The 26,275-nt window shown below is 44.8% G+C and overlaps 1 protein-coding gene across 2 annotated transcripts in view; it reads right to left on the reverse strand.

The window, feature by feature from the left end:
- Window positions 1-1,563: 1,563 nt before the first annotated feature.
- The window catches only part of SIAH3 (siah E3 ubiquitin protein ligase family member 3), a 61,207-nt gene continuing 36,495 nt past the window's right edge, over window positions 1,564-26,275 (reverse strand). Inside the window, exons 2-3 of one of the 2 annotated variants that reach the window (XM_076344672.1) lie at window positions 12,676-13,115; window positions 1,564-1,607 (exon numbers count right to left, since the gene is read on the reverse strand). In XM_076344672.1, the coding sequence (XP_076200787.1) occupies window positions 1,598-1,607; window positions 12,676-13,115 (450 nt within the window). In that variant the 3' untranslated portion in view covers window positions 1,564-1,597. Of the gene's footprint in view, window positions 1,608-12,322; window positions 13,116-26,275 lie in introns of those variants that run through there. The other variant, XM_076343749.1, reaches the window with a different exon arrangement.

Raw genomic sequence — 26,275 nt, forward strand, 5'->3', positions numbered from 1 at the left:
AAATATCCAGCTGGAGCTTGTAGTCCATCTCTTGCACAAGCCACGTGTCTAAGCTTTGGGCTGGAATAAAAAAAGTGTGGATGCTTCAGCCCCCAGCACCTACAAATTGGGGAGAATCAAAGTATTTCTGTGTAAGAAATATCCTGATCCCCCATCTTGGGCTGTGTGGAAATCCACCTGAAATGTTATGAAAGCCCTCTCTGACCCACTTTGTTTGCCGATCACGTGTGAGCAGCCTCGGGAAAAATAAAGCAGCTCTTGCTTCTAGTCGTTTTCCTCTTTGTCCATTAACATTTCATTTTCCTAAGATTAAGGAGAAAAAATTGAAGACCCAAACAGCCTCATGTTTCTGAACACTTTGCAGCAGCAGAAAGGAACAAAATGAAACAACCCCTTAAATTATTGCATTTTCAAAAAGAATCATCATCTTGTCGTACAGACGGTGTGCGCCAGGCCCTCATTAGCATCCCGGGCTATTTTTAGCCCCTGTTCTTGCTGTGCATGAAATTTGGCTGTATTAAAGGAAGTTCCACACTGCCTTCCCCAAACATCGTTTTGGTCCACTAAAAGCACTCTGACCCTTCCTGCCTTGGGTTTGAAGGCACAACTGCCTTCTCTACAAACCAGTGACTGCTCTGCAACCACTGGGGTATTTGTTCATGGGGAAGTGGAGGAAACTCACCTGCCAGATTTCCCTCTTCCCTCATCAGCTCTTTTTTTTTTGTCTGCCATGAAGAAACTTGTTAATCCCGGAAGAGGCAGAGTCCTCTTTTTTAGACCTTGTTGAAACAGAGTCTAGGATTGTGCCGGCAGGCCAGAGAAAGAGAGGGCAACGGAAATTAAATTCTCTGTTTGCTGCCGAACTGGAGACCGATGCTAACCCACAGCCCAGGATGCTCCTTCGGTAACCTTTTGTTATTGCCAGCTGGTAAATGAATGAACTCCCTGGGGAATTTTACCGTACGGCAGGAGTGCAAGCACAAGGCACCCTTCGCTTCTAGCCTGCGGTATTTGGGGTAGGTTTCACTCTGGTTTTCCTGGAGATTTGAGCCCCCAACAAAGAGCGGAGGGTGATGTGAGCAATGTAATGACTTTCTTTCTTTCTTTCCTCCCAAAGCAGGTGTCTAAATAGCTGAAATGGGTTACATCCTCAAAGTGCCCTACCTCCACCCTCTGCAAGGGAAACTACAGGTGACCTGTGCAGGCCCAGGCACTTATCTTCCAGATGTCTAAAATCAGAGGGGAAAACATCCATGCTTCATGTCCAAGGGGAGAAGTTGATTCTTGTAGTCCCTTCAAGTCCGCTTTCATTTGCACATATGGCAGGGAATTTCAGGTGCCTCCACTCTGGATCAGATACAGTTTTCTTTCACTATTTTGCTGAATTACTTAACATGAGCTCGATGTCCCTCGCAGCTAGGTTCCAGAGGAATGAGTGGTAATGAGGCAGTAATTTGTACGAGAGACAACAGGTCAGCTGAAGGTACCCTGCTCTGAGAAAAGGGTGGAGGTTGCTCCAATAAACCATGAATATTCATCTTGCACATCTGGTCAGTTTTGATCGCTCAGCTCTTTTCAAGGCAATTTCTAGCAAGCTTCATGAGTGCCTGAAACAGGTTTTGGCAATAAAGAAGCAAAGAAAAAGATTTATGTTAAAAGGAATCGACAGGCAATAGGGTTAGAGATCCTGCCCAATTCTGATCTTGCAAATAACCAACCTGAAATTAAAGAATTAAACTGTGAAGGTCCTTAACAGCTTATGGGGTAGTGTTAAAGTCTGTTAATTGTCCAGAAGAAAGAAAGAAAGAAAGAAAGAAAGAAAGAAAGAAAGAAAGAAAGAAAGAAAGAAAGAAAGAAAGAAAGAAAGAAAGAAAGAAAGAAAGAACACTCCCCAAAGCCTGCAAGCAATGAGGAGCAGTCTCGCGTTGTTTCCATTTAGTCAAATGACAGAAAGATTAGAAAACGTCAAGAATCCCTCTCTTTGTTTCCCCACATGGCCAGCTTTGGGCTAGACACAGGACCAAAGCTCTGATTCCCACGTGGGTTTTCAAGCTCCCGCCACCAAACACAGGCGGTGCTGAATCCAGCTCACAAGAGCAACTGGGGACAGCCCAAACTGGGAGTATTGGGGCCTGTGTTTTGCCTTTGGTGATGGTGACACTTTTCTTTTCAAACTGGTTGCGACTGTAGAAGATTAAAGGTAGGCAATAACAAATTGTAAGGCAAGCTTTTGCAAGCAGTGCACTTTGGCAATTATTCTTTTTTTCCTAATATTTCATTTCTACCCTCTCGTGATGCACTACCCTCTTCATAAAAGTAGGCCTCCAACACAAGCAGGTGATACAAGCTGAGAATGCCAAATAGGATTTAATGGCGTTTTTCATGGCAGACATTGTGAAATGTTTTACAGATACCAATAGAAGGGTTTATTGCTGCTCTTTCATGTAATACATCATCATAAGGATTTCTAGAAAATTATATACATTGGTTCAGGTTAAGAAATTCTCTCTGAGGCATCATTGTATGTTAAAGCAGTGCACTTCATACAATGTAATATATCAAGTTGATGTCAAATATTTGGGGGGGACAGTGGAATATGAACGCTAACAAATACAAGTATATGTCAAAAAACGTATTGAAGAAAACACTGCTTAGGATTTGTACAGTAAATGTCTTACCTACCCCTATGCCACTTTCTTTACTTAAATTCCAATCTGGCATACCTCACCTGGGTTCAGGCAGGTTATCCATGCTTATCTTCGAGTCTGTGCTTAGTCCTTCCCTGCCCATTGAAATGCTTAAGCATATGCATAGATCTCCTGACTGAAGTCCTAGGAAAAAATTGCTATGCATTGGTCCTTAAATGAAGCAGCTGCTTTAGGAGCTTTGCCGTAGCAAGGCTCTCAAGTGGCACAGCCATGTACCGTTCATCCAAAAAGGAACAGTTTCAGTTTCTCAGAGGACTAATTTTCTAGAGGCATTAGCAGAGTGGTACTGCTTGATTTTTGAAAGAAAAAATGGGCTTTTGAAGATACTGTCATTGATGCTCCCACATGGACACACCTTCAGCATCTCGGGGGTTAAGCTAAGCATTTGGATTAAGTGACCTGAACTGTAATTAAATCATGGAGTAGTCACATTCCAGAAACCCCTCTTCTTCTCCATAGTCCTCTGCTGAGCTTCAGGGATGCCCACTTTGCCAGCCCAGCTTCAAGCACTCCTTATTGCACTCCTTGATGCTTCTTTCTAGCTAACTGAGACTGGAAGCCTGTCTCACAGTCTCTTGCTGGTTTTCTGCCTCCTGCGCGCTTTGCAATGCCTTACGCTAGTTTGCCTTAGGGTCAAATGTGTCTATCCTGGGAAATGACACTGTGTTATGACATGTGGCATCTAACACAAGGCTGAAAGATAGCCAGGATCCCCTAACCCTTTGGGAGTATGAAGTCTTGTGCAATTATGTTGACATAACATAGAGGTGGTTTGGGTTCAATTTTTCAGCTGGGAATTTTTCTTTTTAGAGGAATTAAGGTGAGGGCCTTTAATCACTGCAAGAGGATGGGACTGCTACCTGTGGAGGAATAAGGATAGTTTTGTGGGGTGTTTGGGCTGGAGGCAAGGCTGCTTGCCAGGGAAGGAGACTGCTCTGGGGTGGGGTGATGAGGGGAGACGGCTCTTCTGCCGTGGGGGTGGTGACCCCATATCGAATCACGGTGCTTGAGCTGGAGCTGCAGCCTGAAGGCTGTGGTCCGAGGGACTGAGGACCGTTCTCAGGATCATGCGTTATCATGACCACAATCAAAATCTCCCCCAGACAAAGTGATTTGAATGCAGTCATCACCACTGGATGAGAAGAGAGCAGTAAGCCATAGGCTTTTTAGTGACAATGAAAATGCTTCCCAGCATCACCATTTTCTGCCTTTCCCTAGAGGACCTGAGACCAAACATTTGTGTAGCTGAGGAGTCAGGAGGACCTCTCCTGATCACAGCCTCATGTGGCAGCTAGCCAAAAGCAGCCTCTGACTACACAGCCCTTTTCCAACACACTCCCTCTTGACAACAAATAAGTCCCCAAGCTAGCTCGGTTAGTGCTTCTCTGATCAGAGACAACTGCCATCAAGTCTTTTAACATGCAATTATACTTTGAAAGGTCGCTCTGTGAAAATGGTGCCGTGAGGCTCCGTGTTTATTGACTCCCTTCCCTGGGCAATTTGCTCAGTTTACATGTAATGAATAAATGCTGTTCTTGGCTGCTGCCCAGCCCAATGGGTCTGAAAGCCAAGCTGCGTCAGCTTTCTGCCAGGGCATTATCACCAAAACTAAAGGTTGCTCCAGAAAAACCTCTTGACCTGTAGCCTAGGAGTGTCTTTTTCCTGGCACATTTGCATTTGGGCACTTTGCCATAATCCTCCTTATTGGCATCCGCATTTCTTCTTGTTTTCAGCTGCTGATGAACTCCAGCACTCCTTGTATCCGAGTTAGTTAGATTTTGGTGCCATTTTGTCCCACTGTCAATTTCCACCTGCAGCGTAGCTCCTAACTTAGCTGTGATGGTTCAGACCTGTCTCTAGGACTGGCTGTTGTGTCTGCTCAAGGCAAGCAGGAGAGGAAAATGGGGTTCATCATGTTAAACAATATATCAGCCTTGTAGATGGCTGCAATCTGTAGGGTTCATTTAGCTCCAGGATGGGCAGCTGACCCACCGTGGGTTGAGCAAGTGACTTAACCTGGTACAGTGGTTGGACTATTATGGCAGGATGGCTTCTGATGCTTGTGCTGGCTCACCTGTAGTCGGATCACGGACCTCACAGCAATGCAGTGTGAACATAACTGCTTTACAGCTCTAGGGCTGGAAAGGATCATTCTGATCTTGTGGCTGAATGGTGCAGACGGGGTTTCTGCAGCAAGCCTGCACCTGGGGAGCATCATCAATTCTGGAGAAGAGCTACACTGGACCTACACAGAAAAGCAGTCATGTCGGTCACTGAGGAACTGCGAGCCCAAAGTGTGGCCCATTTGATAGCCATCAAGTCTGAATGGGAAGTGCAACCATCACTGCATAGGGAAACTTCATGAGCCATGGTAGGGCTTTCACTTAGGTTGCAACTTGAGTGAAGACAAGTGCGTTTTGCAGAAAGAAATGCTCTGTTTCTCTCTGGATGGGAGGATCTCTGAAGTTAAGGCTTATATTCAAAGACTTGTCAGCATTTGGGTCTGTGCTGTTTGAAGTTTCTCTCTATGCACAGTCATGGGCTCTCCAGGACAGACACTCCCGAAGTACTTCTGTGCTGGCCTCAGTGGCCTGGACACCTGCATGGCCAGTGACTCAGCTCTGGTTCCTCCAGGTTTCCAGCTGAGAGAAGAAGAGCAGTCAGGCGGCATGGGTGAGATGCGATCCAGCACAGACAGTATGATTAAGTGCTCGCCCTCAATACGCTAAGGACATATCTCATGCAGAAATGTTTTTTCAACATGACTTCTCAGTGTATACGTAACTACCAGTCAACATATGTCAGTCTTGCATAACAGGCTTTAGGCCCGGTGAGTTTGCCATAACCCACAGCCTGGCTGTCAACATCAGCCGGTACAGACATACACAGCTGGAGGGCCCAGGTTTAATCTCCGCCGGTTTTCAGCATGGGAGTTACCACATACAATCGCTGTACAACAGCAACAACAATTTACAGGCTGTCAGGAATGCAGCTAGCCCTCCTCAGACCTGGGGCTGTCCCTGTCTTTTGCCAAACCAGCAGAGGAGCCACGTGGAGGCTTACCCAGAGGAGGCTGGACAAACCTCCTTGGCAGCTCTCACACTGGTCACACCATTCAGTGGATATTTATACTCTTTTTTTGCAGTCCCGGTTAAGTATTTCTTCACGAAAACTCTGGAAGTGACAGAGCAGGGGCTGTAACGTGCTGAAGTTCAAGCCTCTCTGCCACTGAAATCGTTTTCCAAGGACACATGTCACAAGAAACTTCTGCCCAGAGGCGACAGCAATATATTTCTGCTTCACTCAGGACTCTTCTAGCTAATTTTTTTTTAGTTCAGCATTTCTTCAAGGAATCAGGGTAGCCCTGAGACTGTCACTCTTCTGGATATTTTCTTCCACATCTCAATAAGGCAAAAGTACAGGCATCACCCGAAGCTCGTTTTGAGTAATGATCCCTTTCAGTATCAGCTGCTACTTTTAAAGATGTTATCAGCCCTAAAAGGTATCACTGCATTATTATTTTATGTTAGTATATTATACTATTATTCATTTATATTACTGTCATTCCCAGAGACCTTTCTGTGGATCAGGACCCTACTGTGGAAGGTGCGGTAGCACCTAGCCATGTTTTGTAGCCTACTGTTATCATCAGAAGCCAGAGAGGAACCCGTACCCCGAAATAGGAGCCATCTGACAGAGATATGAATGGGCGTAATGTTTCTGTGCAAGACCCTGTTTTAATTCTCAAAGCTAAGAGAGGGACTCACATCAATTTTGGCTGCTGATGTACTGAACATCTCTAGAACTAGTGGCATCCAGTTCTGTGGTCCGGCCATTTGCCACAGTTTACTAGGAGAGACCCAAACCGATCCCTGTGGGTGTATCTGGTGCTCCTGATGTGAAAGGCAGAGGCAAAGATGTAGGGCTTTCCTGCATCCCTCCCATGCACACACACCGATGAACCTAGCAGAGCCTCAGCGGAGCCTCGCTGTCTTGTGCCCTAAAACCATCTTGGCCTAGAAGTCGATATTAGTAGATTTTTAGAGAACAATCTTAAAGTCATCAAAAGCTTCAAGCCAGCTGCCTGACAGCTGTTATCTTCAATAGTTGAAGCAGGGATTGTAATATGAAGAAAGTGTCTACGTAGGTTGTGCTTGCAACTCTGGATTCACCCTGAACAGGTAGGAGATGTAGCACTCTCCCCACAGTCTGCTGGCCAGGCAGTCCTGTCTGAAAAGAAAGATCCTTTCCAGACTTGTTTCATACATGACAGTGTTTGCTTTACTTTTTAAAGTGGTCTCCCTTAATAGAGAAAGGAAGATTATCGGAGTTTCTCCTGAACGCAAGCCAATAGGACCTGACTGGCAGTGAAGTGACTCTTGCTATGCAGACATCCAGTCTGTGGCAATAAGGAAAGTGCTTTTAAGATCACCTGAAACCTCTGCCCCAAATCTCACATTTGCATTTGAATAAGTTTATTTCTTTGTCTGAAGGCTCTGATTTTTCAGCCTGCACCGCATGGATGTTGAAGCAGTTCATCACTGTTGCCATGAAAGTTCAAAGCCATTTATCTTCAATAAGGTTACTTGATGCAATTTCTAACAGCAAGAACCCCTCAGTCCTGGGGCTTTCTACAAGATTAAGTGATGTATTCAGATAGGCAACGTCTCAGGAGGTTTTTCAGTACCTGGAAGATATAAAGCTCATTCTAGTTGAAGGACAGCAGGCTTTGCAATTGGTGTTTCCCATCTGCCTCCAACTAAGGTTTGTTAGACTCTTTTTTGGAGCCTGGCATCCCTTTGTGAAAGTACTGCGAGAACAGACATCTTTGCAATGAATGTTAGTCCTCATCCTTCTCTTGAAGATGATTGCTGCCTGCTAATCTTTCACACGCATGTTCTGGAGGGGCAGAGCCCAAAGGAGGATAAAAAAGCTATGCATTAGTCTATTGCCTTTGTGGAGAGAGAAAGAATGAGTGATCATAATCCTAACCAAGGGTATGAAGTATAGGTTTAATTTGATGTTCTGCCAAAGATTTTTTGGGTGGTTTTCAGCAAATACTCTCCTACCTTGGTGAGAGTCATACAAGTGAAAGACAGCAAAACTGTCAAGTGCCAGGGCTTGGAGGAACCACTAGCAGCTGCAGGTAGCTGGGTACCCACCAAAACCAGAGGAGCTGTGGGGCAGGAGAGGGGCTGGGTGTCTGCACTCATTGTGCAGCGTCGGGGTCATTCGCATGCAGACCCACAGTGCCAAGGGCTGATCCCAATGACACATCCACACTGCTCCTGAGACAAGGCTCCCAGCAGAGGAGAGACTCTTTTGCCGGGTGGAAGGTGCTGATGTGAAGTGACACATCTCTGCACAGAGCCTCAGCTCCCTGCTGGTTTGCTACTCTCAGGAGGTTTGATCATTTTCCTGACAGCCCCTGCTGTGACCTCATTCTGAGTGGTTTCCGTTGAGTAATATTTTTGTTTGGAGGTTGAGATCTGCCCTCAGTTGTATGTGTACACCTCTGGAGCCTGCAGGCGCTGCCCTGTGCTACCCTGCTGTGAAACCCCATCGTTTTCTGCAGGTTCATCTCTGCAGAAGATGAATCATCTTTTTTTGTGAATAGTTCTAGTGATGATACATGTGGCAGAGTACAATCTTTGTTTTCCACCCTTTGTCCAGCTGGTGTGAGCATACAGAGTTAATTGGATTAACAAAAAAAGGATTAAAAACTTATGCTTGTGTCTGAACAGTTCACAAGCTGCAGCTCCTCTGTTTGAGAAGGTGTTTCTGATCCAGCTGAGCAGAAGTGCATCTCTGTGTCTGTTCTGACGAACCCTTCTCCGATCAAGGTGTTTTTCAGGTGTGTTATGAGCAGACCAATCACCTATACTACAGTACTGTCAATCAGGCTTCATTCCTCTGGTGCCCAAAAGAGAGCGCCATGCAGCGGTACCTGGCAATTTATTGTAAACCATTCGTTTTGTTATAACCCTTTCATTGTCCAGAATTTACCATCCCTCCTTTCTTTAGTAGTTTACTGGCCTGTATTCATAAAGGATGGTATGAAATGTAGGGTGCGATATCAGAGTCCAGTGGGAAGAGAACTACTGCCCTACTTCTCAGCAAGCCCTCCGGCTCGCACTGGCACAGCAAGATCCTTTGTCATCTTCAAGATAATGAGACTCGGGATGCTTCAGCTGATTTATAAGGAGTCATGGTTATATGATGTGAGCTTAATTCATAATGGGATTGATCTGAAAGCACTAATGCTGTTTTACTGCAGATCTGACATTAACATTCACACTGTGTCTGATGGATAGTGCAGAAGAACCAAAGTAGGTTTTCTAGTGGGTCTGGCAGCAATCCACCTGGCTCAGCCTGATGAAATTATTGTTACAATTTACTAATCTAGGCACAAAAAAATCCATCCATGAACACAGATATGTAAAAACTCTAAAAAAAAAAGAATACTATTTTGTCTATGTAAAAAAAAAAAACCAACAAACCAAAATAAAGAGGGAACACTGCTCTCAGGTAGGTAGGAAAACAGAATTTTGCAACACCTGCATAGCGATTTTGCAAGACCTCATTTTCTCCTGCACCAAAATAAGGGTACTTCCTTACTTCATAGAGTAAGTTCTTCACATTTTTGAAGGAGTTTGGAGTGACTCGATATAATACATTATAAAGATGCAAAATATTAGAGTACAAAATGAATTCTAGAAGCCCCAAATTCAGCACAAATTTGTCAAGCCAAGCTACAACTGCCTTTTGACCATGAGTAGAGAGCTGTAAAAAGTGCTGTATTATGGGCACTGAAAGAGTGCATGTAAACTGAATTTCATTGTTGATCCTACCTGCCAGCATTTTAGGATTTATGTCCCATCATGCAGAATATTTGCTTCACCTTTGCTTTATGGCAGTGAAGGGTTGCTCATAGGCTTTGAATTATGGTGGAATTAGAATGTCTTCCATGGTAGAAAGTCCTTAAATATACCCTTAAACATTTGAGTTTTATGTTGAGATGCTTATGAAGGCTGGATTTAGGTACTCATATCTCCTTTCTCTCCAAAATGTGTCCTCCTTTTCTGTACTGGGAGTCTTACTAGACAGATTTTAATCAATACTCCAATGTATCTGTATTTCTGAAATCCCTGCCAGAGCTGGAGCTTTGCAGCTGTGGAGATAGCTGAGTGAGGAGGTTTCCTGGCTGGCAGCAAAGAGCAGTGAGAAAGATTTGAGCAATGGCACCCAAGAGGCAGAGCGGGAGGAGGTAAACAGCGCCATGGTCTCTGCAAGCCAAGGGGGAAGCCCAGGTTGAGAGCTTGAGAGCGGGCTGAGGAGGGTGGCCACCAGATGAGGACTGGGAAGGAAATGGAAAGGCTGAACTTTTGGTGTGGTCATGAGAAAGTTCTGGGAGAAGGACATGTGGGATGTGAGGAGGTCCGTGTCGGGGAGGTCAGATTTCCATTGTGCCTCCTGCCCCATTGAAACCAGAAAACGTGGCCGCTGGCAGGGGATGGAGATGCCCATCCTGGAGAACTGCTGCTGTCACACTCATCCTGCCAGAAATACACTGGTCTTTTGGCGAGGGGCATGCCCAAAAACACCAACAGCGCATTCTTCGTTTCAGTAGATATTTCAAGAACAAAAGGTGCCAACTAGCAAGAAGTAAATAGCCTGAAACAAGTGAATACCCAAGGAATATCCCTCCCCCTAAAACTGGTTGTGATCAGACAACAAAAGCAGCATTACATTAGGTCTCTACCACAGTGTACAAAGAGCTCAGGAAGTTTAAGCTAGAGGAACTGTTTATATTGGGGTTTTATTGCTTTTGCTTTGTTTTAATTCAGCAGCAGAATATTTGCCAGAGGGGCTGGAGAAGCCAGTTAGAGTCCACAAAAATGCCAATGATTTATTTATTGCCATCATTTAGGGAAAGGGCAGCAGTTGCTGGTTCTGAATATTTAACATCGCAGGAAAAAAGCAAGCCACTCTGAAACCTGCGTGTTCCAGTGAAACACTCACTGCAAACCAGCATGCCCCCCTAGCCCCTCAAATTCAGAGGTGGGAAAGCCGTGAAGGTATGCCCCAGCATACTCAGAAGACTGAGACTTCTTCTTCAGACCTCAGCTTGCGTGATCATGAGCAGCCTGTTGAAGAGATCCTGGCTCCTCTCTGAGCAGTGACCTGCTATGAAAGCCCAGGTAAGGAGGCGAGGTGCATCTGCAACTCAGAAGGCATTATCTGCATAGCATTCATCTCAGGAAAATTGCAATTTGTTTTACTTCACGCATCGTTTATAATAAATCCCAGGAGAGCAGCAGGTGGGAGAGATTAGCATCAGAGCTTTTCCCTACCCAAAGCTAGCTACAGTGAGATGCCTTTTGAAACACTGAAGAACTGTTCTTAGCTCACTTCCCCCCTTCCTTGGTTTTCCAAGGGACTCAAGCAAACAGCCTCAATCTCTCCAGCTACTAACTGACACAACCCACCAGACGTTTCTCAAAAAAGCATTCAGAAGCAGGCAGGCCACGGCCACACATGGGCAGAAGGGAAACAGGAAAAGACAATTTCTCATGCTTCTCATGTGTCACACTCACTTGTAGAGCCCCCTCCTTCAACACGTCACCCGCTGCAGTGGGATTTCACTGCTGTTGTTGGCTATGGAGGAAACATGCCTGACTGCAGATGGGACTGAGCGTCAGGAGATGGCCAGCACCTGCCTCCGATTGTCCCTAAGGAGCCATCTAAGGAAGAAGCTCTTAGAGAAGCCTGTTTCTTCTTGTGACCATCACCATCTGTGAAACACCCGCAGCAGAATGAAAGGGACCATCATCACCCCCCCAAGTGTATGGAAGAAAAAAAGAAAAGGCTATTTTTAAAGGAGAGCATTTCAAATCTCATAGCCAATTTGCAAACAGATATTCCGTCTGCATTGTTTTAAATCAATATTTAGCAGCACAAGTTGTGGGTCTAAGTGGCACAGAATTCAATAGCAAGATCAGTACACAACTAGGACTTTCCTGATACTTCATTTTCTGAAAATCTCTTTTTGAATGCTTAAGAAAATAGCAGCTAAAAAGGTGAATGCCCCAATGGCTGGCTATGGTTATATCCATCCTGGAGCCAGACCATCTAGCAAGCCTCTCACTGCCCATCATGATACAAGAGTGAGATTTAACCATGCTCACAGTGGCCACCCACTAGCTGTCATCCCTGATTTAATGCAGGATGAGGCTTCCCAGGCCCCAGCTCAGTGGAGGTGGTGATTTTTTCTTCTGAAGCTTTAATTGTCTGGGTGGTGAAGGTTGCTTCCTTAGAAGCTGGAGGGAGCTCTGAAACTGCAAGCTCCCTGGGGCTTGGTTGTGACCACAGTGTAAGAGTTGCTAGTGTGGAAATCTGGGTGCTCTTGGCCCTTAGTGGAATACTTTGCCTTTTACCAGGCACAGGGCCTCCTTAATACCAGGCAATTAGGCTGACAATGAAGGAAGCACATTTGCATAGCATGCTCAGACCAAAGGTTTCTGAGAGTCACCCCGGGTGCACTTTCCAGGAGAAAGTGTTGTTTCCAGTGTTGCTGGAGGGTGACAATAAATTGATTAGCCTCTTCAAAATTTCTCATAAAATTGTATTAACAAAACGGTAAATACATTACACAGAGACCGTAACCACAGGATGTTTACATAATGCCCACTGTGGACGAGTACTAAATACCATAAAAGACCTGAGACCCCCCCGAAAAGTCCGCAAGTTCTGGCTCTCACAAGGCAGCTAGAGCACCATTGTTTCTCCTCCTCCTCTTCTTCCTCTTTCCCCTCACATTTCAGCTTCAGCATTGTGAACTTTGCTGGTGGTTATTGCAATTCCTATCGCTAGGCTTCCGTTGTCGGAAAAGAGCTGAGCCAGGGAAGTGTTCAGCACAAGACAATCCCCATCCGAAATGACAGAGTCAACACACTCCAGTACCGACCTGGGGGTCGCCTCCCACTTAAGGCGCCTCTGGTTCCTGTTGAGCTCGAGCCGGTAGGTGAAGTTGTCGGCTTGGGTTGGCGTGCCGATCAGCATCATCGTAGCGAAGAACTGGGGGTGGCCTTCATACTTCTCCTGCTTCCTGAGGACCAGCAAAAACTGGTGGCCAAGGCAAGAGTGCATGATGATCCAGTCCGTGGGTGCAGGCAGGTGCATCTCCGTGGCCAGGAAGACAATCTCTGCCCCCTGAAGGATGTTGATGCGGTGGGTCTGCCTCAGGTGGGACACCACCACCTCCAGGTGCCCTTCCCATGGGCAGGAGAAGAGCGGGCATGTGCAGGGAACCAGCTGGGGGTCATGTACTGCTTCGTGGTGATGGCAGGGAGGGAGGACGCCTTGCTCCGCAGACGTCTGCGCAGCTGCACAGCGGGTCGGTGCATACTATGAGAAGAGAGAAATTACACGTGATAGCAGCTGGGCCAGGAACTGGTGCAGATATGCAAGGTGCAGACCCCGCAGACACCAGCCACCTAATACTCCACCTAAAACAGCACTGGTGGGAACGCCGGGAACTCAGAACTGCTGAAACCAGGCTGACATCAGGGGCAATCCAGGCCTGGATCTGCACAGCAAAAGGTGCTGGAGGTTGCCTTGTTCTCCAGGAGAAGAGAGAAACCATCTGAGCCATGATAAGTCACTTCAAATGAAAGTGATTTATGTGTTTAAAGAGCGATTTCATTAGTTTGGGGGAAAAAATCTGATTAAAAAGAAAAAAAAGCCCAACAAAGCAAGGACAGCATGGGGCATTTTATATAGTTAAAGCTCTTGCAGCTCAGAACAAGGAAATGAAATATGTATGGCTTTATTATTCTTTAATGAAACACACTGGAAAATACAGGCATTTCTCCTGAAACAATATGCTTTATAACACCCATAATTTGTGAAATAAAAGTCAGTTTTTATTGTATACGATGAATTCATTTTTTTTTTGGTCAATGTATTTGTGCTTAATTGATGCGCTTACCTCCATAAATCTTAAGTGGCTCTCAAAGGTGGATGGATGGCAAATTAAGGACATTTTTATACTAAAGTAAATTTGGATTAAGGTAGGGCAGCTAGCTGGAAAGGCAGCAGCTCTTGCAGAATAATTCCACATGAGGACTAGGAAGCAAACTGCTCTGCCTCTGTCAAGCGGATGTTGTTGAAGAGAAATGAGTAAGTCTTATTCAACCAAAAGTGTATCCACATGTAATGCTATTCAAGAAGAGTAATGGCTCTCTGTAATAACTCTGTGCGTAGACAAACCCTAAGGCACAGGCACGCCGGCCATGATTCATCCTACCCAATTTTAAGCATTTACTCCGGCCACCCGAGACGGAAACCTGGTTACCTTGGACCGCCTCTGCAGTCAATAGAGGGAGGCAGCCCTTCCCAGCGGCGGATTCAGATCTTAGCTGGAGTAATTCACCTCCTAAGGGTGGCACCGTCTGCCGCCAGAGTGACTAAGGATGAGATCCAATCTGTCTAGTTGTACCTAAATTTTAGATGCTTAAATGTAGGAGGACAATGTCTCCTTTGGAGATGCTTATAAGGAGTATAAGAATTAAGAGTACATATATATACACATACATTTTGCTTTAACATATGTTTTAGGAAGATTCATGTAACTCCCCAGATACTGCCCCACGGCTGCTTATTTTAACATATGTATCCAAAATTACAGGAACAACAGTATGGTTCTAAGATCTAACAGTTGTTCTCCTCCATGCCACATCCAAATCACAGCAGATTTGGGCTTTATTCAGCCATTTTTGAGCAGAGATTTGTTTTAACCAGGGGCAAGCATAGTCCCGTGTAATAGGTGCCAGATATGTTGCAAATGGTGCATTGTGTCATCTCTCTATCGATACCGTGATGCCTTTTATTACAACCTTGACGTGAGAGTAAGCGTTCTTACTGCATACAGTCTTTCCCCCAGAAACTGCACTTTTGCTTTCCGGGATGTTTTGGAAGGCAATCTCTTGGGTCAACTGTCCCAACTCTCAGATGACCAGGGCTTCCCTGCCAACCAGGATGACAAAGTCCTGGATCTCCATTCAGGATTTCCATTTTGTCAGTAGCTGCCAAGGAATGTGATGGGCAGAGCAGGGTCGTGATTGCTGCTGCTGTGTAACGCATGGATCTTCCCAAGACACTGGGTGTCAAAGGGAGATGTTTTTTCTTCCTCTGACATTCGATATGAAGAATAATTGACTATTCAAGCCCTATTATTGAACCTTGCAGCTTTTTCCTGGGAGAATTATTACTTCAATAGTACTGTTCTACTTTTTCCTTCCTCATTATTTATTTGTTTTGCTGTATAAAATTCAAGAATGTAAACTTTCCAACAAGGTAATGAATTGAGGTCAGATAAATGACTATCATTGTCTGGGAAATAAAACAGGTCATTATAAACTAATGGAGGTTTGTGGCTTTAGCTGCCTGCTTATTGTGGTGGGATTGCTGGAGAGGACTGGTTCACACTTAATTCTACATTAATTTTTGCATCCCATTAGGATGAAAGTTATGGTTAATTTAAACTCTTTTGGTGAAGGAGGCTACTGCAATGGCAGATCGTAAAAGCCTTATAAAAAAATCCCTGAAATGCTAATTGCCTCATAAAATGAATTCTAATCTCCCAATCTAATACAGTGGGTGTGAGCAATTACTTTCTCTCACCAAACTGTTAATGCAGCATTAGTGATTATACTAATTAAAACTAATGAACTCATACTCACATGCTGATAAACCTCTCAACCACTTGACAAGTTCCAGCCTTCTATCAGTTTTATTTAACTCCTCTTTAGGAAGATGAATCTTAAATTAACCTCTTGAATAACATTCAAAATTAGGTTTTGAAATGTGAAGCTTTATAGACTGTGTATAATTCCTCTCCAAAGATTACCAGAGTCAGAGAAACCATTTCCACTGAGGATGTAATTGAATTTAGAAATGCATTCTCCTAATTTGATAAGCATGGAGAGCAATGGTAGCTCATCCATCTAAATTGTATCCAAGGTAAGAAAATACAAGTATCTCCAAAAATCACTTTATGATAAGCACGTTTCTATAGCTCAGAAACTGGAAAAATAAATTACGATGAGCAATTTATTCAATGTATCTTTCTTCTTTCCTTCATTTGTGATTTTGTGTGTGTGTGTGCAAATAATTGAGAATTCCCTTTCACATCTCACATTTTTGAAACATTTCCATGAATCACTTCAGCAAAGGATTTTTGGTCTGACTTTGTTCAGTTCAGGTTTATTGAAAAATCTGGCAATCCAGCACAAACCACATGATCTATTTTTATTCTCTGACTAGGTGAGAATCATCTTCAAAATCTGGTTCTGAATTATTCAACATTCCTGTTTCTAAATTCTAAATTTTGTAATATTCTGAAAGAAACGGTTAAAAATTCCCTGTTTCTGTGAAAAAAAGTCTTTTTTACTTTTGAGGTATGAGTGTAACTATTGGGGTGCCTGTGCCCTTGTTGGTCTTTCATATGGCTGTGAATAGAACCTCTAAAATTGAAATGCAAAACAGGCATAAAATGGTCACCTTGAGTGCATTTAAATGCTTGAATAAATATTTATGAACATTTTTTCCCATGTTTAATCTGCTCCAGTATTTACTTTCCATCATTTATTGCCCGATTACCTAATAAAATTAGGTTTATTATGTTGTTGTGTCAGTCCAGTATTATTCTCAATTATCTTTTAGCCTGTTGGCCAATTTCAGTCAAATTTAACTGTGTGATAGAAGTCTCAAAGGCTTTAATTTTCAACCGGTTTTGTGAGAAGAGGCAGCAAGGTAGAGAAGTATGACCCTTTTGCGTCTCCAGGGAGGAACAGCTTGCCACGTGGGCAATATTACATTGTCAGATAGGAGAGAACCTAAACAACTGCAGTTTGATCCCAAATGTATTATAGACACCAGAGTACCCACATGAGACAATGTCTTTATGAACAGGAGAAAAGGCTTCAGCCAGAGTGCTCCTCATTAGATACGAGATAATCCCACCACAAGACACCAAACCGCAGGAAACCAGACCCTGCCGCTCACAGAAAAATTTCTTTTTAATGATGCAGCTTATTGCAGTGTAATTCTCTTTAAGAACAAGTCATTTGGCAAAGAGCAATTTATAAACACATGGTGCTTTTCTTATGGAAAAAAAAAAAGGTTATATTTGGACCCAGGACACAGGGCTTCTGGGTCCTGCCCCAGCCTTTCTACAGACTTTCTGCTAAAAATGCAACAAACCGCTCTAGGTGTGACTCATCTGTTCTAACTTTGATGTCTGAGGAGTAGGTGGCTAACTCCAAAGAATATCAGCTCCTTTTACAGCCCATGCAGAGCCCCGGAGTACAATTTACTTCATCCCACGAGATGCCAAAGGAACAATCCCCCGGACACCGCTCTCTACACGCAGCCAGGACCAAACCCATCCTCGGGGCAGACCCACAGAGGTTTTACTGGTTTCTAGAGAAGGAGCAGAAGGGCGGCCCTATTTTGGCCGGGAGAGAGTTGTACCACTATGGGCTTCTCCTGCTGCACTGGAGACAATGCAGTCCGTGGAGAGAGAGATAGATGCCTGTTCACATGAGGGTGTAAATCCATGGCTCCCTACCACCATTACACCTCCAGTCACCAGTGACTTGATAGAAAATCCAGGTGAAGGTCAAAGGGTAGATCCAAGGGGTAGAGATCTCCAAGATCTCCAAGAGGTAGAGAAGACACAAGCATACCTCTGAGTCTGCAGCTGCAAAGCTGAGGCACCCACCCAGGAGGGAGGGCTTTGGTATTGCTCCTCATGCTCTGGGGGACTTTTTGTATTTTAACTTGCAAAGACTTTACGTCAACTATGGTAAAAATAGTTGAAACAGGGGCAGCAACTGACACTGCAGCCCTGCTGGCTGAGCTCCCAGCTCTGTGGGGTGCAGGCACTAGCTACACCATGATCCCTCAAGCCCTGCTTCTCTGCTGCACATTGGCACAGCTTCAAACAGGAGAGCAAAGGTGGCTGCTGCCCTGAGCAGCCAAATGTCTTGCCATTAAAGTCCTGACTTGCAAATGGGGAATTTGCTCGCTGCAAACTCCTCAGGGCTTGAGGGTTGAATCCAGTCCTCCCACCCCAAAGAAGAGGACTCAGACCCTGATGATCTGGAGTAAAAGGAGGATGAGTAGCACTGCCTCATTATAGAAGAATAAATGCTGCTCAGGTCTTCAGAGTGAAGGTTAAATGTTACCTTTCTGCACTTTCCAGTGTTCCCCAGTGCTATACTGGGAGTCTGGATGCCTCATTCATACTTTTACTTACAGTAATGCACATATGTGCAAAAAATCAGCCTTTTACACACCCATGAACAGTGCAGCGTATGCTGAGGAGATCATCCCAAGGAGTGAGGACAAGGACTTGTTTGCTGCCCAGTCAATAAGGCTTTCTGACAGCAAAGCAGATGCGGTGAATAATCACCCTTTTCCAGACACTATGTGAAGTGTCACATTTTATCCAGTGATCACACACAACTTTGCAAACACTCATTAATTCACCCATGGGCTGGGCTATTTGCTTGGGGAAGTCAATGGTGTAGTCTGACAGCCATCACAGTAGAGCTTCAGAGCAGGGTCACACGGAAGATGGCGGAGATGAAAATAAAGCCGTCAGACATGCCAGCCAGCCTGAACTAGCAGAGAGTGCTCCCTCTCTACCCCAGTCCAGCTTTAGCACGCCCTGAGATGCAGCAACCTAATCCTCCTCCCAAGAGGGAACCCATATCTGCTCCTTCTGTGGATCCAAACTCTTTCCTCCTCAGCCACAGCTTTCTTGGTTGGATTACAGGAGACTTGGTAGGAGCCGTGCATGTTCATGGCAGCTGTGACCTTCGGTGGGAGCCAGGGGTTGAGAGGGGCCGTGCTCACACCTCCTGTTACAAACCCACCGCCTGTGCAAACGCTGCCTCCTGCTACGGCTGACCCTACTCTGAGATCCAGTTTCCTATCATGTATAACTCTGTAAAACTTGTGTTTTTTGGGATAACACCTGATTCAGGATGACTTTAAAATATATATTAAATTATATATGCACTTATGCAAACAGGTATGTATTTATATATAGACTCATAACACTTGCAGGTCTGTTTAAAATGTTTCTGAGTGGGGAAAAAATGCAGTGGGGAAACCCACATTGTTTTGTCCAGCTTAAACCATTCTGGTACCTTTGTTATTTTAAAAAGTTCTCTGTGGGTGGGACTTGGGGGAGGGAAGCCCATGCATTTTGACTATGAGCTTATTTTTGCTGTCCTTGTGAAAATAGTCCCAAACTTGAGACTGCATATTTTTTTAAAAACTGTCTCTAGGAGTTCATTTTTTCTTCTATGAGGTTCATTGCTGTGGCTGTGTCTGTTTGTGTATCACAGGCATCTGTCAGCTGATACCTATGATGTTGAGCTAAGGTACAACAGCAGTATTATTTCCCAGTTTAGGGTCAAGGAATTTAGGCACAGAGAGATTAATGATCCAAGTGTACTGACCATATTTTGTTGCCCATCTTATATCACACAACACCTGATTTTTCATAGTAGAATTGCCTCACAGAGCACTTGATATTTTCAAAATCCAGCCTCCATTAACCTCAGATGCAGCTACAAGTGATCAAACTATCCGCAAATCAGGTCTAAGGCTTTAGGTTGAGCAACTGGGGAGCAGAGATCATCTAACTACAAGCTATCCATGAACAGCTTGCTGTAAATGACTCTCCAGTATCATGCAGGGCTTTCCAGGCAGAGGCATGAATGGACTCCAGCTCTCCAGGGCAACGTGGTCTTCCTCCCAGCTACAGGACCTCCTTGCTAGCCTGCCATCACTTATCTCATCTCCTCCATCACCCTACGTGTGACAAGGGACAACAAGGGATGCAGTCACCCCGTAGGTAGGTGAGCAACCTGGAAACATGCCATGAGAACTTGGTGGATTTTTTGCTTTGACCTACAGATTTCTGCAGGCAAGGAGGGACCCAGACCTGCAGCTTTGGGATGCTTTGAGTGAGAGCTCCATGGCAACTTTCAGGGTTTCTGTTGAAACAAATGGGCTTTTTCTTTGCCAGTGAAATGTGCCATTTGTTCAGTTTTCTTACTGTCTTCCTCCTCTTCTCTGGCTTCTCAGGGTCTGATTGCTTCTTTTCATCTGTATGGAAACTGCCTCCAATAATTTTCTAATTCCCAGCTTCTTTCTGCCTCATAAAAGCTTTGCCACCCACTAACATCCACCTCCATGTTACTTACACCCACCACACAGGGACAGATGCTCAAAAGAACTATAAAGGTGACATGAAGAAACTAGTGAGTCTTTTAATTCTGGTCTTCATTTAATTTCTCTTCTGCTATTTTTTAGTATGCTAATGAGATTTTGTAAATCTCTCAGATGAAAGAAAAGAGAAGGAAGGAAAAAAAAAACCCTCAACCTATTTCTTCAAAAGCTGTACTTCCATATCTGAAATTAAGAAGTCCAAGCCAGGGCTCATGTTGGGGATTTATTTTAAAATTTTAATTACACAAAATCCTATTCATTATGAATGCATCAGTTGAATTTCTTAAGTACTGAATATTAGTTGCAGCTTTGGCAGTGGAAGGATTTGTTTTCCCTACTATCAAATGGCAGCGAGAGGACAACTTCAAGCTCATTTTGCTAATCTCACTTTGCAACATAATCAGGCGTGACTTGGTGACACAGCGCATGGGATATGTTAATGGCTGTCCTCATGCTAATTACAGACCTCTGAGTGTGCAGAGAAAATGCTGCTTTAGTACATGTCCACACTGTAACACCAGACTTCTCTGTATCAGTGGACCCTGAATTTTAGATGAAACCACATATTTTTAGAAGTATTTTGGAAAAAAGGAATTTGTTTTTGTGGTTGATGTAGCAAAAATATGTTACAGCATTTTAAATGTATCCCAGATGGAAAGAAGGACATTATTCTCAAATTAAAACTCCTTGCTTGCTTTTCAAAAATCAGGGTTTTCAACATAAACTGTCATGCAGTCTTGAAGTGCAAGCAAAAAATATCAAGAAACTCGACATTCTTCAATATATTGAAAACAATATAATTATAACGAACTATAAACAGGATCCATACTAAAGCATTTCAGTCTCGTAGATGCTTTCTGAGAGAGATCTAAGCGTAGACACCAGCAGAGTGGAGCAAGGTCACGCTCTCCAGCTCTACTGCTTTAAAACCAAATTGGATGAACCATTCCCAACCCATGTGGGAGGACACCGAAACTTCCTATGTTTCAGGCTGAAGGGAGATGCACCACCTCGCTGACCCTCAGCCAAAGCGGCAAATGGGTCACAGACACCCAGACAAATGATCTCGGTTTAGCTGCTGTGTTTGCTGGATTTTACTCTGTGGCTAACCTGAGATCACTTTCTGTGCTTTCTTTGAGGAATAAAATACATTGAGTAGATACAAGCATAACCATGCACATGGGCAATTCCTGTGGAGCATCTGGCACAGTTATTTGCTAGCCAAAATAAATGAAAAGCATGGAGATGAAATGGATGAAATGGAAGCATCTGGACCTGCGGAGGTCTGGCAGATTGGCAAGTTGATCTGCATCATTTGCTCTGGGGTAATTGCCCTGTGCCTGCTCCAAGGGCTTAACCAAGGATGAATCTTAGCTTTAAGATCTGTAACAACAGAAAAAAGGCATCCTGGCTTTGAGTAAAGACAGTATGAGACCATGACTGTGGGAACGCACAGGACCAGACATGCTTGTAGTGTCTGCAGCATCCTTGCTTGGTCAGTGCAGGTTTATCCTATACCCATGCTCACTACCCTCACCCACGTTGCCTTTCTGCTCTCTGTTACTTGGGTTTGGGACACCCTGACAGAAACATTGGCTTCCTGGAAATTTTGAAGGGCTTTTAAAACTAAGGGGAACAATAGAAGACAATGAACTGCTCCTGTTCCTCAAGGAGAAGCCCATGAGGGTGCTCTTCCAAGTACCATTTAAGCCTTTGCAGAGGCACTGAAGCAAGGAGCTGAACTGAGGCTGTTTTGGTTGTGCAGGAGCCAGTGTCCCCACCATGACTGTGCAGGGAGCAGAGACAGACTCTGCCTCGACCACAGGGAGCCTCCCTGAAGTGCAGACGGCTACTGGGGACAAATCCAGAGCCCGGGTCCTGAGTTACAGCCACCATCAGCAACAGAGGTGGAAAGGGTGGGCAGCTGCAGGTCAGAAACGTGGGCTTCCTCCTCTGCTGGTAGTTTAGAGATAATCTGATCATTACCTTCTCTATTTCAGTTCTGGGGGACCCTGAACCTCCTCCTGGCAGACTGCCCAGCCTCACAGAGGGGCTGTAGCCACTACGGATACAGAAGAAGCCAGGCTGAAGAGTGGGAAGTGCTCTCAGGACCTGATTTGCTACTTGAATTCCCTTTGTTGCATTTTAGGACTGGGCACAATGCAGTGACAACAAACCATAGTTACAGAGTATTTGATGTTGCATTGCAACTGCTGAGGCACTGGGGCATGGAGAAGTTTACCCTCTTCTCCTTGGACTAGAAGATTTTATACCTTGTTTAAGCAAGGGTGATGCCTCTAAACACCATCCCCTTTGGCCACACAGGGAAAATATTGGAAGCCAAGGCACATGCTGTCAGCTCTTGCTCCAGAAGGGCGGTGTGTAACCACTGTTTATCGCCAGATCGCTCATGAGGCAATGCTGGTTGCGTCTCTGGGTGATGTAGTGAACGGCCAGCGTATGTAAAAAGAGATAATCCAAAATGTAGAATTATCTGAAGATTCACTTCATCCTTTATCCACTTTGTATTTTGTATAAAGCCTGTTAACAAAGTGCAAAACCATTATAGGTTTTAATTAAAAGCAAAGTGATAAAGTAGTTCAAGGCTGCATCTGTTCTGTCTGAGAGGGGAGGCAGAGTTCACAAAAGCCCTATATCTGACCTGTTGATTTTGTGTTTTACATTCACACTGAGGAAGAAATTAATATGGAAAAGAAAAAAAAAAAAAGAAGAAATTATTGCCCACTGTGCTCATAAACTTTCCAGTTCAGACTGGCTCTAATAACTCATCATCCAATATTCATTTACAAGTTACTACAGTAACAGCATGTCTCCAAGAGGAGCAGATTTGCTGGTGTCATCTGAGATAATTAGACCAAATCTACCCCGAGACAATCAAAATGCTTCCCTTCCATCAGGCAACCTCCAGCTATCACAATTATATGACATTTAAATTTACTAACTGCTCTTTCAGGAACGCACCCTGGGAGTGCCAAAGGATGGCACAAACATTACTGGTCTGCTGGAAGGAGAGAAGGGATGAGGTGGTGATTGTTGAGCAAGGCCGCAACCTCTCTTGGTGGGACCCATGTCTCCAATCCCATCCACACACACCTCCTGGACAAGGATTTGCTCTATGGTCTACGTCACATTGCTCTTGCAGCTGGCATGGGATAATGAGCAATTAAGCCTACGCCAGGCAGGTCACAGCTGAGTTCAGATCCTGGGCTGCGGCCACGTAGGTGGAGAAGGGAGGGAGCACAGGGCACCCAATGCTGCTGACACTGGCTCCCTGTCCTGTCTCATAGGCTGTGCCCGTGCCTACATCTCTGTAACAATCACTTAGCAATGTATCAGCCATAAGATACTCCTCATTTTTGGCTAGGACTTTCTCCTGAGAACTGTGTCTGGGGGAATGCAAGAGTGGCTTAAAATCACATCTACTTCCCTCCTGCTGAGGCACTGCTGGTATCAGCGAGTGACGGGCATCTCAAACCCATCCACAATGGCCTGGTGTGGTGGAGGTCACGCGCAGGTTTCAGGAGCATTAGGAAGAGAAGAGGGGAAAACAAATTGTGCCGAGCTCAGACTAACTCTCCTTTCCCCTACACACCCCTGCACCTTCTCCACTAGTGACCTAACCCTGAGCTTTCAGCTTGCCCTTGCTCTGGGTACCTGCAACACGAGTGTGGCGTTGAATGAAAAATGTCTCCCTGTTACAAGACAACACAAAATTCATCATTATTCCACTGTCAGCTGAAAGTGTGGCTTGAGTTTGTGCAGTCAGTCTTAAGAAAGGGAGAAACTGCAAAGCAATCCAGAAAACCAATGAGAGCCATTAGCTTTGGGCATGAAAAACAAACTGCAAGTCTGGGGAAATTTTTTTAGTTTGTGTAATGTATGCTGCTGCTTCATTGATATATTCTTTGCAGTAAGGAAAGGGACATTTTTGTGGGAACATTTGGCTTGTGTCATAAATACTTCTTTTAATTTTGTGCAAATCGTAGCCTGTTCCTTCTTCTTCCTCCCCCTCAAATTCTCAAAGAATAGTTCTTCTAGAAGTTTTCTTCACATGGGGAGGATGCAGGTAGAAACAAAGAACAGAAAGGGAGGTTCAGCTTAGCCAGAGAAGACAATGTTCCACCTACAGCAAGAAAATTATCTCTATTAATAGAGTGAAAGTTTAAAGGGTTTTTTTGAAGAAAAAAAAAAAAAACCAACAAAAAACCTGCTAAGTTAACATTCATGGTTATGGAAAGGTAATGTATTGACAGCCCCCAAGTTTGCAGTGCTCTGCCTGCACAAAGAGCAGAGCACAGAGAACAACAACGTTCATTTTTTCCCCAGCCTGCCCTCTCAAAATGCCTCAGATCTGAGACAAAGAAGAGGAGGAGAGGTTAAGTCAGTCTCCGCGCTGCCCCTCCTGCAGCACTGCCCTTTTGGGGAGGGAATCCTCTGGTATCCCGTAGCCCACCAGCACCTCTGTTCTGACCTTGTGTGCTACCAGCAAGAGGGATCAGAGAATCACAGAATGGCTGGGTTGGAAGGGACCTTTAAAGATCATCTAGTCTAACCCCCCTGCCATGGGCAGGGATACCTTCCACTAGATCAGGTTGCTCAAAGCCCCATCCAACCTGACCTTGAATGTTTCCAGGGATGGGGCATCCACAACTTATCTGGGCAACCTGTTTCAGTGTCTCACCACCCTCATTGTAAAAAATTTCTTCCTTATGTCCAATCTAAACTTACCCGCTTTCAGTTTAAACCATTGCCCCTTGTCCTGTCACTACAGGCCCTGGCAAAAAAAAATATATCTCCATCTTTCTTATAATCCCCCTTTATATATTGAAAGACTGCAATAAGGTCTCCCCAGGGCTTTCTCTTCTCCAAGCTGAACATCCCCAATTCTCTCAGCCTTTCTTCATAGGAGAGGTGTTCCATCCCTTTGACCATTTTTGTGGCTCTCCTCTGGACCCGCTCCAACAGGTCCGTGGCTTTCTTGTGCTGGGGATCCCAGAGCTGGACATAGTACTCCAGGTGGGGTCTCACCAGAGAGGAGTAGAGGGGGAGCATCACCTCCTTCAACCTGCTGGCCACGCTTCTTTTGATGCAGCCCAGAATATGGTTGGCTTTCTGGGCTGCAAGCACACATTGCTGGCTCATGTCCAGTTTTTCATCCCCAAGTCCTTCTTTGCAGGGTTGCTCTCAATCCATCCATCTCCCAGTCTGTATTGATACTGGGGTTGCCCCGACCCAGGTACAGGACCTTGCACTTGGCCTTGTTGAAGTTCATGAGGTTCACATTGGCCCACTTCTCGAGCCTGCCAAGGTCCCTCTGGATGGCATCCCGTCCCTCTAGCGAATCGACTGCACTGCTCAACTTGGTGTCATCCGCAAACTTGCTGAGGGTGCACTCAATCCCACTATCTATGTCATTGATGAAGATACTAAATAGTATCAGTCCCAGTATGGACCATTGAGGGACACCACTCGTTACTGGTTTCTACCTGAATATTGAGCCATTGACTGTAACTCTTTGGACACTGCCATCTAGTCAATTCCTTATCCATCTAACAGTCCATCCGTCAAACCCGATTACCTCCAATTTAGAGGTAAGAATGTTGTGGAGGACTGTATCAAAGGCCTTACAGAAGTCCAGGTAGATGACATCCATAGCTCTTCCCTTGTCCACTGATGCAGTCACTCCACTGTAGAAGGCCACTAAATTAGTCAGGCATGTTTTGTCCTTGGTGAAGCCATGTTGGCTGTCTCTAATCACATCCCTGTCTTCCATATGTTTCGACATCTTCCAGGAGGATCTGCTCCATGATCTTACCAGGCACTGAGGTGAGGCTGACTGGTTGGATATCACCAGGGGATGACAATGTTGTTCATGGGGAAACCATGAACAATCCAGAGGCTAGAGACCTGTCACCCAGAAGAGCCGCAGCTCCTGGAGACTAGTTATTTTCATAGAATCATAGAATCATAGAATCATTGAGGTTGGAAAAGATCTCTAAGATCATCGAGTCCAACCGTCAACCCAACACCACCATGCCCACTAAACCATGTCCCTAAGTGCCGCATCTACACGTCTTTTAAATACCTCCAGGGATGGGGACTCCACCACTTCCCTGGGCAGCCTGTTCCAATGTTTCACCACTCTTTCAGTAAAGAAATTTTTCCTCACATCCAATCTAAACCTCCCCTGGCGCAACTTGAGGCCATTTCCTCTCGTCCTATCGCTTGTTACTTCG

This window comes from Aptenodytes patagonicus, chromosome 1 (assembly GCF_965638725.1).
Source record: "Aptenodytes patagonicus chromosome 1, bAptPat1.pri.cur, whole genome shotgun sequence".
Lineage (NCBI taxonomy): Eukaryota > Metazoa > Chordata > Aves > Sphenisciformes > Spheniscidae > Aptenodytes > Aptenodytes patagonicus.